At 38.3% G+C, this 15051-nt stretch overlaps 1 protein-coding gene across 1 annotated transcript in view; it reads right to left on the bottom strand.

The window, feature by feature from the left end:
- astn1 (astrotactin 1) overlaps nt 1-15051 on the bottom strand; it is a gene marked incomplete at its 3' end in the record, with an annotated part of 248725 nt that overhangs the window by 163069 nt on the left and 70605 nt on the right. The window contains 1 exon segment of the mRNA XM_034196281.1: nt 11971-12152. Coding sequence (XP_034052172.1) covers nt 11971-12152 — 182 coding nt within the window.

Here is a 15051-nt window from a genome sequence, read left to right as displayed (position 1 = left end):
TCCATTGTTTTTTTTTGTTTATATACTTTTGTGTCAGAGAGTCGGTAGAAATTGTTGTTTATAATCTTGTAAAAATAAATAGAATAGTTATGAAGCATGTTTTTACCAAATCCAATTGTTGTTTTTTTAAAGAAGCCCTAATGCTTTTTGTGCTTTTCCTTTTTGTATAGTGTGTTACAGTATACAGGTGCATGTAAAGCTTAGGCTAAGAATACAAAAGTTCCCTCCAGAGGGAGTTTCTCTCACTCTCCCTACCAACCGTTCATTGGACTCCTTTGATTACTTCCTGAAAATAATGACATCACTATGTAACACTCACCGGTCTATTGGCTAGCTCCCCAACACATTGTACATGGTGGGTTAAGGAACAGTACATCTCTAAACTGTTGACCAATCACAACATTGCTGGCCAGCTAACCAATCGGAGCAGACTAGGATCTGGTTTCAGACAGAGGGTGAAAAGAGGTGCTGCAGCACAGGCAGTATGAGAACAATAAAGAGCTTTTTGAACATTAAACCATGTAAACATGTCACAGTAGAGGCACACAATACTAATATCAAGCTGAAAATGAGCATAATAGGGCCACGTTATTACAAAAGACATTTGTTGTGTGTTCTTGTTGATACAAATCTTGTAAAATGCAGAGCATAGTTAAGGAATGTTAAAATGTAATAACTAAGCATAACTATTAAAGTGTATATTCAATTTCAAGCAGCACTATTGTTTCATTCATCCCTGCCTTGACTAGAACAAGATGTCAAATGTCAAGTACCTCAAATGGCTCTCAATCAAATCTTCCTCAGTGACAAATGTAATTCAAACCCATCAACCTGCATTAGCGGTGATGCGTGGAGGGGGCTAATACAGAGCAAATGGAAAAAACTGTTTAATGTCAGGCATTACTTGGAATCAAAGTGAGGACTAAGTGGACAGTGTCCTCTTATAGAGCCAATAAAACCAAACCACACATCGGAGCATGCCAGCGCTCCAGACCCATAATCCACTTACTAACGGATGAGGATGATGTTATAATGGCACTGGTGCTTCTTAAGACTTACACTCCTGTCATGTAAGTCCTGAATGGAAGAGAGAAGACATGGCCTTTCTCAGTGGGACAGACCAGGCATGGTATTAGAGCTGAGCTATCAATCTGTCACTTAGTCTCAGGATGTGACGCACTTGGACGCAGCGAGTCGGAAAGATTGGGACTATCTGACAGCGACAAGATAGCAAAAGGAAGTTTCTGGATTCGAATATAATCATGTTTATCGTAGCCAAAGGGTCGATGATTAGATTTGATAGCAAGTTATAATATTAATGATAGAAATTGACAGTTTTGATATAGGAATTACCTCATGCATTTCTTATCGCATTCAGACGCCAGGGTCAATGCTGTCTAAGACCTATATTAAATACTTGCAAGGAAATTAAAGGAATCTTGATTATTAACAATATACTTTATGATCTACATCTGATTTTGACATTGGACTGATGTGAAAGTCACAACCCCATTTCCCAAACGTCACACAGGGTTTTCTTTACTGGAAAATTAGTATTAATGACAGAACGGGTTTGAATCATTTCATTCAATTTGGTTTGTTTCATAAAAGCTAATAAGGCATGAAGCCATGATAGCGCTTGAGCCTTTGTGGTGAGAATACATTCATTTAAGATAAGTGTGTGTAAAAACTTATTCTGTTGGAAATTAAAATGCAGTTTAGTGTTTTCAAAAGCTGAAAACACATTAGCTTCCTTACGAGTTTGCCCTTATGTAGTTCATCATTACAGGGTTGTGTTGCTTTTAAAGCCCTATGTTAAATGTTCTATCAGATTATACTTTAGCAGCTTTTATACTATTCTGATTGCATACATTTTCGCATGCTAAGAACTAAAACAGCCCAGGAGGCAGACTATGTGAAGTCATTTACCCGCAGAGCTGGAACAAACGTATACTTTGGCACTTAAGGGGGGATGCATGGGTGAAGTTCAGGGACGTTCACATCCTAGAGGAACGGTAATGATGGTTGGTTTTCTTAGCCATAACAATCGTACGTGCATACAAGACCTTTGAATATACCGTGTGTTATGAAAAGTATTATTTTCTGCATCAGCGTGTCCTGGTTGGGTCTGTGGTGAGCGGACAGGGCTGATGTGTGTCATTTTGACACCATCTTTTGTGATTTCCCCTGGGGGGCACCACAGTAAAAAACGTTCAAAATAAGCACTTAAAAATAGTATTATAGATCCTCAGATGCTTTCGTTAACATTCGATAGGATCAGTTTTAACTCATCTTTAGTCTGTACTTACTAAGGTATTTATTTTGTATTTCGGTCGCACCCAGGAAACACAATTTTGAGAGTCTGCATGACTTATTTATGGTTTAAAACCAAGAAAGTTTAAGCTAGCCAGCACAAATACAATTGCTTTTTATTAAGAAAGGGTAGCAGAATACAGAGCTTGCCCCCAGATTGTGACTCTTAAACAGTTGAAATGTTGTGTACCATAACAACCCTAACAGTAAAACAAAACCTTGGTCCTTTCAAATACAGCTGTAATGCACATACCATTAGATATACCTTTGTTTTACCTCGTAGTTCATCCGTCTGCCACTAACTGCCATGTGAAGCACAAGCCCTGGCAACGTTTAAATGCATAGAGTGACCCAGCTATTGGCCATACTGACATTAAGGTCTTAAAAAAGAGTGTCCCGGGTGTAATGAATAGACCAGTTGACAGAAAAATCCTGGTAACCCGTTCACAACTTGGCAGAAAAGTGTCTGAAAAGCTTGGTCCCCGGGTGATTTCTCATTCTTACAGCAACCATAAGAAGGGTATTTCTACAGGGGAGGAAATAATGATCCTAGTAGTATTAGTGGGAATCGTGTTGCTGCCATATTTTAGCTGACATCAAATGTACCTGAATCACTGAAGGCGTGTTAAAGATCAAACATAGGAAGATCTAACCATAAGGTCTGAATTATTTAAGCAGGCTTTCGATATCAGCCAGGTTATTGATGACAAGTACATCATTATTATAGTTATAATAATCTGAAACCCCAACAATTATACAAAAGAGGAAACCGATAAGTAATACAAGTCTCGAAGGGTTCAGATGAGATAATTGTCAATTAATACATTACAAAGCAATAAATAACACTACAATATAGTATAATATAACATTACACTTCAAATAAGAACTTTGAGTTATAATGCCACTAAACGCACTGATGCCTTAACACAATTCCTTCAGGGATTAAGCAAACAACATTTATTTAGGGAACAAGACAAGGGTAGTCTGTTGACGTGTGATATGTTTATTTTATGTTTGTGTAAAGTGTGGGGGGGGTGTGCATGTGTTTGTCTTTGCCCTGTGTTCTGGGGTGAAGTCTATAGGGTGCATGGATTTAAAAAAGGTGATGCGGCGGGAAGAAAACAAAACTGATAAGACAAAGGGTAATACAAATACTCAGCATACAATGGAGGCAAAGCAAATGTCTATCGTCACATGGTATAATCTTTGAAAATGCTGACCTTTGAAATTACAGGTTTGTTATGAGCCAAACAACAGTTCAAACATATCTAATTTGTTATCCCCTTAACTGTTTTTAGTGATAAAGGGAATATTTCATAAATATATGTAGAGCGATGTGCAGAATAATTAATTTATTGAAATCAAAATGAGAACAAGAGGTCCTGATCCCAATATTACGATATACAGGTATTTACGTCATTTTAAGAAAGAAAAAAAACAATAATGTTAAAGTACCCACGTCTCGCAGTCCTTGTCACGCGCGTCTTTTGTTTTTGTTCACCGTGAACAGCACTCAAGTTGTTCTACTGGTTTCTAATGATATTTGTACATTATCTTGCCTTATCGATTTGTTACAGAAGGAAGGATCGTACCAGACTAAAACAGCCTATGAAGCAATACAAATACTAATGTCCACAGCACCAAACAGTCTGCTTTTGTCATGACTGAAGTCTCTCTGCTGCTGAAATGTTCTTTTCTTGACAATTCCTCGAATGTTAAAAAGACATACAGCTATAATTCTTTTTTGCCTAATATATTTACAAGTTTGTCTTATATTCTAAACAGTTCCATATTGGTTGATTGAGTATTGATTTCAGCCTTCACATGTGATTTATATGAATTATTAACACCAAGTATCCCTTTTATGCTATAATCAATCCATAACTGTGTACTATATTGTATATTAAGCATGTTTCAGCATGAGTATGTGTATTCGTTCATCATATATTCAATATCATAGGGCTGAATGTTCAACTATAGTAATAGCGACTATTGTTCCCAAAGTATCAGCAGCACAAATCCAAAACTAATTTCTATGCTTGTTCAGGTGAGACTAATTCATTCGTTGGCAGGGAATGGGAAGCAGCAATTCACTTCCCTACAAATTCTCAGAAAATGTGAAATATGCATTAGAATGCAAGGGAAATAATAGCTTAGGAGCTCTGTGTGAAACCCTATGATATTCAACTGCTGCTAGTGGAGGGAATCCTGACGGTTAGGACAAGATGTTCTGTTTCCTCTGGACACGAAGAACAGAAGGTCGTGTGCATTTCAAAGGAGCTTACATTATATGTCATGCATAGGATCATTGTCAAGCGACCGCTAATTATTCTGTTCATCATCTGTTAAGGCAGATAGGAAGGGCAGAAGTGCGTCAGACTTTGTGTCAAAAGGTGGCAGAACAAAATATATGGCTTTTTTATTCTATATTGACGTGAGTGGCCATCAAGCAAAACATTATCAGGAACCTATGGCAGCAGCTGGAAGTTGAAAAAAATAAACATGAAAGGAGAAACATTTGTACTGCCACAGCAAACACTGCCTCTTCATTTTGTGTTTTTTGTATCTGTTCTTTCTGTCATTCTCTGTAAAATAAATGAATTTGAATCCTTTCAAAGAGATAACTTTTTCTTTATTATAAAGCCAATGCCATGTCATGTACGTTTTTAAAGGAAAAATAAAACATCCACACAGTATGTTAAAATGTCTTCAACTGTGAAAGTCAGATTGTCTGAAAGCACACATCTGCTTTTAAAGACAACGACCCTCGCTTCAATCCCAACACAGAGGAAACGATTTGATGCTGACACCATATTAAGTCAGACTTACTTTCCCCACGGGCTCACTGAGACACAGCGTGATGGGCAACACAGACACAAGAGCTGAAGAAACACAGTGATAGAAAAATGTTCTGGTGCATCCCTGACATCATGGCTTGTTAGTTTGGTCCTGTGTCCAAACTGTTCTTTTTCAGTAGACTCTGATGGCCCATTAGAGCTCCATACTAGTGTAGAGCGTACATGTGGATTACATGAAAGATTGGAGGGTGGGGGCACAGTGAAACAATATAGTTAGCTTGGCTAAAAAAAGGTTTAGTGAAGGCTTAAAGCTTTACTCAACAACACTGCGGGCTGCAAAAAAAGCAAAGCACACCAAATTCATATTAACAAGTGTTTAATGTGAATGTCTTGATTAGTTTCAGTCTGTGGCTCTAAGTATGGCTTTATTGTTTTGTGTTTTACATTTGTTTTATGTCCTATCAATTTTGTCTAAATGCATGTACAAGTGATGTACAGCACTTTGGTCAAGTCTCTTTTTAAATGTGCTATATAAAGACAGTTGGACTGGATACATTATCTGCCTTTCTGGCGACGTATTTAAAGCAATTTTTACTCTAAAGACAAATGTCTTATAGCTGATAAATGCTCCAGTTTGAGAAGACATGACATTGCACTGCTATACATGTCGAGTAAACAGTGTACCAACATTCCCTATAAGTAGGAGGGATACAATTTGGAGGAGTAAATGTTAACTGCTCCAATAAACTGCTAATGCTTTGATTAAATTGCATGTGGACTAGCTTGGATAGACTTTCAATCAATCATGTATTAATGACCACACAATTGCGGTCGATGGCATTTGCTTTCCGTACAGCAAGGTAGTGTTCATCCCTTAAAATGTAGACGAATATCATCTTACATTAGACACCTAACGTAGACAACAGACATTATTCACAGATTGCCATAATGAGTAATATTCAATCTATTGATACCAAGGTTTTAACAAACCAGTCATTTGATTCATGTTAAAGACGGATTAGTGTAGTTTGCATTGAAGTTTCTCTGCTAAAACTCAGAATGATCTTTTGTTTTGTAAAAAGACCAAGCCATGGTGTCTGTGTCAGAGATCCAGCAGGACTACAAAGGGGCCATGCTCTGGTGTGTGTGCCTCCCTGACAGCCCACGAGGAAGCTATGGATTGGTGTTACTCGGTCGGGAGTCTTTAGAGAGCGCATCACAACATGGAGGCCGCGATTGGAGGCCGCGATTCGGCCGAGGCTGCTGCTTTACAAGTGGTCAGGGCTGCATTGATTTAAGGTTTATACGATCAATGCTATCAACACAGGTTTTAGGAGGGTCACAACATGAATGTCAAGATCCCAAGAGCCATGCTGGGTCACAACAATCATCTTCCCCATAAACTGAATTGTTTTAAAGATCACCAAAGAATTATCACACTTCGAATTGCGAACTGAAATGTGGTACAAATCAAAGTGCTACCACTATAACTGCTGTAAACTGTAAATAATAAAACTCAATGTAATGCATTATTATACACATTCAGTCCCAGTAACACAATGTTTAAAATAGATATTAGAAAGGAAAGGCAACGTTTAAATAAAAAGTATTCTTTCTGACAAACTACAAACCCTTTTGTGGTAGCTAGTCATTTATTTATTTTTTTACAATTTGTGTTATACTCTTTATAATGTGCTTATGGCAGTTCAAGCATGTCATGAATTAAAGCCTGTTCCTGTCATGTTATACTGTACAGTACATCTGATTTAAATTTCTTCCAACATCTGTCATCAAAGTTTTAAAGAACTTGTGTTGGGAAATTCTCCTTCTCTTTGGTGCTGCTAAAATGCAGGAGATTCAGTTTTTTTTCTTGGGTTCTAGCTGTTTGACAAAGTTTGGAAACTTTCTTGACATTGTCCCAGATCCATATCATTATAATTTACTTTATTTGTCTTCTTCGGCAGTGCCAAGGAACTGGCAACTCTCTAGCTACCAGTCCTTACTCTGTCATGTCTGTACTGTAATTCTATTCGACCAGTATGATGCTTACTCTGTAATCACAGCATGCATTGCATGTCATCTGTTCAGAGAGAGATCACTTATCAGTTATTGCCCTTCCTTAGGGTTTTTGTAAATTTGTTGAAGGTTTTTTTGGGAATCACTTTCCTAACCCAAGAGAACGATTAAGGAGAGGGTTTTTGTATGCTGTGCAGATTTGAAAGCCCCCTGGAGGTATATTTTTGATTTGTGATATTTGGTAGAATTAATAAAACTGAAGTGGACTTGCTGTACAGCAAATGAGTCCATGTAAGCAGTAAAAGTAATTTCAGATTATTTTAAATTTAGAATTACTGAACATTCTCTGACAACCTATGTTGCGATAAACACTATGACACGGGACCAGAATCGATAGATTGTGTAATGAAATATGTGTACAAGTTATTTACTTCCAAAGTAAGAGGACTCAGTGTTACCATCTAAGCTGGCAGTACTTCTGTTGAGGTTCATATTTCACGGAACAAAGCATACTTAAACAAAAGAGCTGCCTGACATTAACATCAGAAGTTATACGGCTCTGACAGATTAACTGCTCACCTTGCCACAGCAAACTAGTTACCAAATGTAGCCAAATTGCCCTATGTGGCCCCTAGACAGGAAAAGGGACTGTGTTGTGGGCCAGACCTGCAGTATTTAAAATGACTGAAGAGAGTATGCATTATATGTTGTTATTTGTTAACTTTGTGTCATTGGATGTCTACATTATGGTTTGACATGTGAAAAAGAAAAGTTCCTTTATAATTCACAAAACATTGAATCCAACCCCAAGGCTTGAAGAAAATGTATTGATCTTCAAAATGATGTATATGATTTTCAGTTTGGATACCTCTGTATGGTGAGTGATCTTTGGATTGATCCATTGAGGCCCGGTGGAAAATCATCATCCAATTAAAATTCAAAAGGGGAGAATTGTGAATCGGAATGATGAACTAGAGCTGAAGAGTCTTAAGGAATAAACAAATCAAGCTTAGGTGAATATGTTATGCAGTTTTTAATATATAGATGTTATATTTGTCTTCATTTCGAGTTTTGGGATTCACTTTGTAGCTGTCTCTGTAGGGTTCATGCTGAAGTTGAGGACATGTGTTTGAACTGCCAGTGCTTCACCTGGTGTAGGTACAGGCAAACACAAGGTAAGTCATCTATTATGGATGACCATGCGTGGCAAGTGGAGGACAATGTGGTCACCTTGTTGGATACGAATGCTCAGGGAGAGGCTTTGAACCCTGCATGTTAACAGGAGTATAAGTGTTTAATAAATTGCTCAACTCTTCATTCTAATTTTCTTTTAAACCCATTTTGTAAAATCCAAAGAAAATTGAAAAGCGTTTGATGCTTACGTAAGATTATCACCTGGCTGGATGTCTTGGTGCTTTTCTGGCATCAGACCCTTACCTTGTGGTGCAGTTGATTGAACCTGATTCACCTTTAGGATTAGGCCCATAATAAATCTGGCTTGTCTTCAAGCCTAAACATGCTGGAGTCCCAACTCCTCCATAAGGCATAAACAGTCTCATGGTGGGCACGGTGGCCAGGCAATGACCTGTGGTAGATTAGACGTTCTGCTTACCGGCTGAGTAAACCTGGCTGGGGTATGCAGACCTAAAGCCATGTCATGTGTCGGATGAAAAACCATGTTTAAAGCACAATCTTGAGGTGAAATGTAATAATTGGCTTTTTAATACTTTAAAAAATGTGTTTTAATTTTACAGGATAACTCTTCTATTCATCACAAAACCTGACATACTCAAATTGATATCATGCAGTCTGAAATGGGTACCACTTTACAATAAGACTACCCTTATAAAGGATTAATAAAGGGGTTATAATTAGGTTGTAAACACTTCATTAATCATTAAGAACCATTTATAAACCAGTTCTAACAGTTTTCATACATCAACACAGGCTCACTATTTGGCAAGATGACTAAGCCTTATATTGGCACTAGCTTACTTTGTCTTCTTCATCAGCCAGCATCCTTGGTATCTGTTGTTCACTGAGTTGATTCTCCCCCCTTCCATCTTGATGTTTCTTGGCATCTCTTTATGACCATTTATTTATGAGTTACTGACATTTATAACTGCCAAAAGGGAGCCTTGTAAAGTGCTAAACAAATCACCATTTATTAATGAGTTACTACCATTTATAATGTGTTAAAGTTATATTAAGCCTTAAAGTTATGCATACATTAGGGCGTGGTTACATTGAGTGACTGGTCATTCCAATGACTGCTGCTGTTAGCTTTCTGCTCTGCTAGCAGCTCAGTGATGCTACAGGGGCTCTGCCTGCTCAGCTCATCCGGGGAACATAACTTGAACTCGTCCGTGTTTGTTGTGCTGGTGCCTTGTGGACTATTCTTCATGCTTATATCGGACTATTGTGACTCGCTCCGCGTTTAAAACATACGGTGCATGAATGCAGTTTTATGATAAGTGAAATTCGAGTACTTTATTTATGTGTTGCTTATGTTTTTAGTCAGCTAACGTTAATGAATGTTAAGGCTTGGGTTAGCATGTAGTAAGCAAGTGGTAGCTACATCTGTGCTAACGATGCTAATCATAGCCTCCAAGTTAAAACGTAATAGAGAAGTGTTAAGCATTAAGTGGGATAATACTGTAGAACAAACGGCTTCTGTTTGAGGTTGGTAAAATAAGGTCATCCTTGTAAGTTAGAGAGATGTTTTATTATGATTATTTTAAATTGTATTGCTAGTGCAATATGATTCACGATATTATAAGTATTGATCATATATTTATGATATTTCTCATTATCATGAAATAATACAAACTGATTATGGTGTGAGAATCTGTAGCAAACAAATATGTTTTTTCATGAGTCTGTTGAATATGAATCTGAGGTCGGGATCTTCCTGGAGCTCCACAATATTACATTCAATATGGCATATGAAGCAAGAATAGTGTACTTCCTGCTATTTAAATATTGTACCGGTCCATATAGCAAATGTGATAACATTTGAATTGCGCAGCCCTTGCCCTTAGTTTAATCCTATTTCCTCCCTTCTGCTTGTTGCACATACTAGAAAGGTTTAGAGAGATGTTGAGAACTCAAGCCATTGAGACGTCCCAGCTGCATCCAGGACACGAAGAAGACACACAATGGAACAAGCTCCATTGACAGGTGTGTGTTTGGGCTAAAAAGGCCCTAAAGCAGCCATCACAGGATCCTTTTGTGTCCTAGCAGAACAAGTGACACGGCTTTGGATTTATGGGTCGGGGCCTCCAGCAGGGTGGCAAGCTGCAGCGGGGCCCGGGCAGCGCAGCGGCAACACCGCCTCCATCTGTTGTCACGGTCTGCTCAGATCTGCATGCTAATCCTTCTCTACCCACACCTTCATGAAAACACCCTTGTGGCAGCGATACCGACGCAGCTCTTTCAGGATGAGGAATTAACAAAGCAGGGAGCGCAAAACACACAAAGCGGAGGTTTATGGGATGTGCAATGCAGATAGAGCGGAGGGTACAAATTTGAATTTAGAGGGAAATTAAAGAGGTAGGAACCACAACCTCAGCAGTAGTTATCTCTTTAACACATACACATTTTGTCACAACTCAAGGCTGAGAGCATAGAGGATCGGCTTGATGTTTGCTAATACATGCAACATATGAAGAGGGTAGTCAAGGACACTTCTTTCAAGGTCTCAAGGTCGGTGACATTCAGCGGGTGTGGAAAGCGAGGCTCCCTGCCTCCGTTTAGCAGATGTAGCTGCTGGCGATAGTCTTCTCGAGCTGACTAATAATTTGTGTATGCAGTTATAATATGCTTTCAATGTCTGAAAATACATATCATCCATCAAAGCACTGTTGTAATGTCTTTGGGCTTGAAAAGGGCACTGGGAGTAGGTGTGGCATATCTAAGATCTAATAAATACATTTCCTCAGGCAAGAGGGGAAGGCTGCAAGATCTAAGGATTCATTTCCTACTCTGCCGACAAAGCAGATAAGGGTTGAAACAGTGCAGGCATGCACAAATCTACATTCTGCAAACAAAATGTAGAACTTTATAAATGAATGTTTCACACAGAAAAACTGAGTCTGGGTCTGCCTGTATGTTTAACATGTCTGGGAAATAAAGAGGATAAAGTATGTACAGTATGTTGTTATGTTTTATTAATTAGGAAGCCTTCTGCTTCATACAGGAGTCCACATGGACTTCACATTTGGAACACACCCATACCATGTGGGAAGCTACAGAAAAAGTATCGGTCATGAACTAGATCTGGGTTTACTCTAAAGGAAACTGCCATTGGAGTGAAAGTGTTTTTTTTTAAAATCATGAACATTTGGAGAGTTTTTATGAGATGAATGTAAGATGCACCAAGATGTTTTGTAGATTAAGCATTTTTGCAGCCAATGTACCATGACAAACATCAGCAAGAATCAACTGCTTGCTAAAACGTTCACTCTGTAAAACCAGAAAAAGTGTTCATTCAGCTGTTTCATTTGGAAGACACAGGGGAAACAAAACAAAAGGCAGGGACATGTTATCATGTTATCTCAGAGATGATACCGTATATCTAACAATGTTTTTAGCCTTAGGGAAAATAAATCCACACTAAAATATTTTTTTATGTTAAAAATCCATATTCATCTTAATGAAAGAGAAAGAGAGAAAACACATTTATTTCTTTATCGTTCTAATTTCGCAAATGAAAGGATTCGGCCAATTAAAAAGTTATTTTGGCAGCATGTCAAAATAAAAGATATTGGAATATTAGACTTCAAAACTGTATCCATTGTTGGCTGCTTTGTGAACAGTCAGCCTAAACAGCAGAGAGTCTTACCATGACAGAGATGTGCAGGATGCGGAGCTCTTCCTTTGCAGAATCGCTGGCCGGGTCTTGGGTGGGCTCGGGGGGGTTCATGCTGCCGTCCTGGTGGTGGATGTGGAAGAGCAGAGTGCCGTTCTCCAGCCATTGCTGCTTCCATCGCACCATAGGGATGTCCTCTGAATTCCCAGAGATCTCTGCCGGAGACAATGGACAGATAAAGGAGACTAAATTATAGGCAAAATACTGTTGCAGAGCAAATTACAACTTCACGGAGATCCACAGGAATTTGCGACCAAAAAAGAATGACATCTTGTAGTGTTGTGTTATATTAACTTTATTAACTTTTTACGATTTTGTAAAACTAAGTAGGCCTAAGTCATTTGGGCAGGACTAAGACTCCTCAACAGCTGTTTGACTTAGGTTCTTGAGGTTTAAGGTTTTTATTGAAAAACTTGAAAAAGACTATTGAATGAATTGCCGTGACATTTGGTATGGACCAAGCAGATTATTCAGAGCTCAAGACTTGAACGTTGGGAATTCTCTGACTTTTAAACTAGCATTACCTTCACCACCTGGGACATGCTATAAGGGACAGCTGTACATAAATGTGTTAGCAGTATTTGCTTATAAATACTTAACACTGGTTGACATTTCAGGTTTTTATTGCAAATAATTGCAATGACATTTGGTACTGCTAACATTACATTACATTACATTGCATTTAGCTGACGCTTTTATCCAAAGCGACTTACAATAAGTGCGTTCGTCCAACAAAATACAACTTGAAGAAAACAGAATCATATAAGTACATCAGGTTTCAAAGAGCAAAAACATTTCAAGTGCTACTCAACTGGCTTTAGAAAAGCCAGTCCTTTATTAGTATAAAAGTGCTTAGTTAGTAGTTATATCGCTCGAAGTGGAGTCGAAAGAGATGAGTTTTCAGTTTGCGCCGGAAGATGTGCAAGCTATCTGCCGTCCTGATGTTAATTCTAACAAATAGAATACACCAACAGAGACCTAGTGGATGACTTGGTGAAGATATAGTACAGACATTCATAGTTCCCAGATGTTGTATCATAATGACTTTGGTGATCAATCAACTTTTAAACAAGCGTCACCATCATGTCATGCTAGAAGGTCATCTGTATGTAGCAATCAAGTGGTACAGCCCATTGAACAAGGTGAAACTACGGGCATACAACACCTGTGTTAGAAAGCCCACACATTTATATCATAAGTTTGTTTGTTGATGTTATGTTTTAAGTGTCTTTCCTTTAATGCTCCTGGTGAATTGAGCTGTCACATGCTTATGACGTCATCGGAGCTGCCGTGCCTGTGTGCAGGTGATATGTTTACTTTCAGTTTCGTTTATGAGACGAAAGTGCCTTTTCCTCCTGTGTTTCCTCAACATTCTCTTTACTTTTATGCTGTTAAGTGTTGTGCGTAAATGCATAAAGGTGAGTGTTTATTTGTGCAATGTAAACTTGTCAGTGTTTTATGTAGTAAATAGCAATATTAGTATATAACTTAGTAGGCAGTAATGTCTCTGGTTTGTTAGCGGTGCTGGATGCTAGTAGTAGCTTAGTTGCTAACTTCTTTGTATTTCACTCGCTTGTTTAATTCAATTGTATTGATTCTATAATTGTTTTATAATAGATAATTGTGATTATTATTAATGCAATTCCTTGTTTGTACTATTTGTACAGACCACACACACACGGCTAACAGCAAGACCGAGTATAATTAAAGATCTAAACTGGGAAAGTCTGTTCTCCGTGTTCTTTTACCGGGACACACCCATCCACACCGTGCCATCTCTAAAACCAATCTCCTGGAGACCCCATCTCCTTTACAACCTGCCTCACTCTTTTGGCCACTTTCTGCGACAAAACTCTTAGGTGCCGATGTTGGGTTTATGAATGACTGGTTTTCAATTGTATGTGTATTCAGTGACTGCCATCAATCCTTTCTATCCCCAAACTCCCTTTGTAAACTGCAAGAGTTTATATCCATGTTAGGAGGAACAAATATCCCAGAAAATAATGAAAACCCCAAAAAGATAAAGATGAGTAAACACTGAAATTGTGGAAGCAGTGGAGCATAAAGAAACATTGTGCTTTGTGTCATAGCTCAGTTCCTCAGACACTGCATATCTCGCTGTTTGATATATTAGTGATGTACGCCAAAACACACAGTGCTGAGATGGAAGACATTATAAATGCATGACAGAGCTGTATGGGTTATTCTCTGTTATATAAGTGTGGAGATTAGCAAAGATGCATCAGGCTCAAAAGTCATGAGAGGTAAGAGCGCTGACTGGAAGAAACGATAAATGAAAACCGAGATCACAGAAAGTGCAACTCCAGACTGAATCCGGTCTCCATACAGACAGGCATGCTCCAACAGGCTGCTTCTGAAATGGAATATATGTTCCTGGCTAGATGTGTTGAGAGGACGCACACAGTAAGTAACTGTGTAGTTATTTGCTAGTCAAACGATATCTAAACAGGGCCAAATTTGGATAGAAGATATTTTTACTTGTGGGTTACATACAACTGTTTCTTCTAGACCTTTGGTAAATATATATTAATGTGTAGAAGGTCTTTACTCTACTGTCAAATGTAGTTACTGAGACAATGTCGAAACAATGGTTAAATGAAGCATAGAAAAAGATGTTGAACCAAATCCAGTCTAGAATCAACACATCGACACTATAACTAATTGCTATAACAGGTACCAAAAGTGTTGTAAAAATAAAAAATCCTTTTTAATTTAAATACTGCTAATATTGTCTCGCAAACACAACAGATCAGGGACACCCAGAGGGTCTTAGTTATTGCAGTCATTCATTTAGACACTCGCAGTGAGTCTTTCAGATGACACAAAAATAGGACTTTTCACTTCACATTTGAAAATAACCTCATAATTTAACTTATAAACGCAATAGGGGTGTAACGGTATCCGTCCCGTACCATCACGGTTCGGACGTCACGGTTCGGTGCATGCAGTCACACGACGAATACGCCTTTTTTTTACGAGTGGGAAAAAAGTCTGTCATTCAGGGCAGTATCCAATACACTATATATAATCCAG

Source organism: Gymnodraco acuticeps, unplaced genomic scaffold, assembly GCF_902827175.1.
Source record: "Gymnodraco acuticeps unplaced genomic scaffold, fGymAcu1.1, whole genome shotgun sequence".
Taxonomy (NCBI): Eukaryota; Metazoa; Chordata; class Actinopteri; order Perciformes; family Bathydraconidae; genus Gymnodraco; species Gymnodraco acuticeps.
The sequence above is the reverse complement of the archived record's forward strand: the minus strand, read 5'-3'. Positions and strand labels throughout refer to the sequence as shown.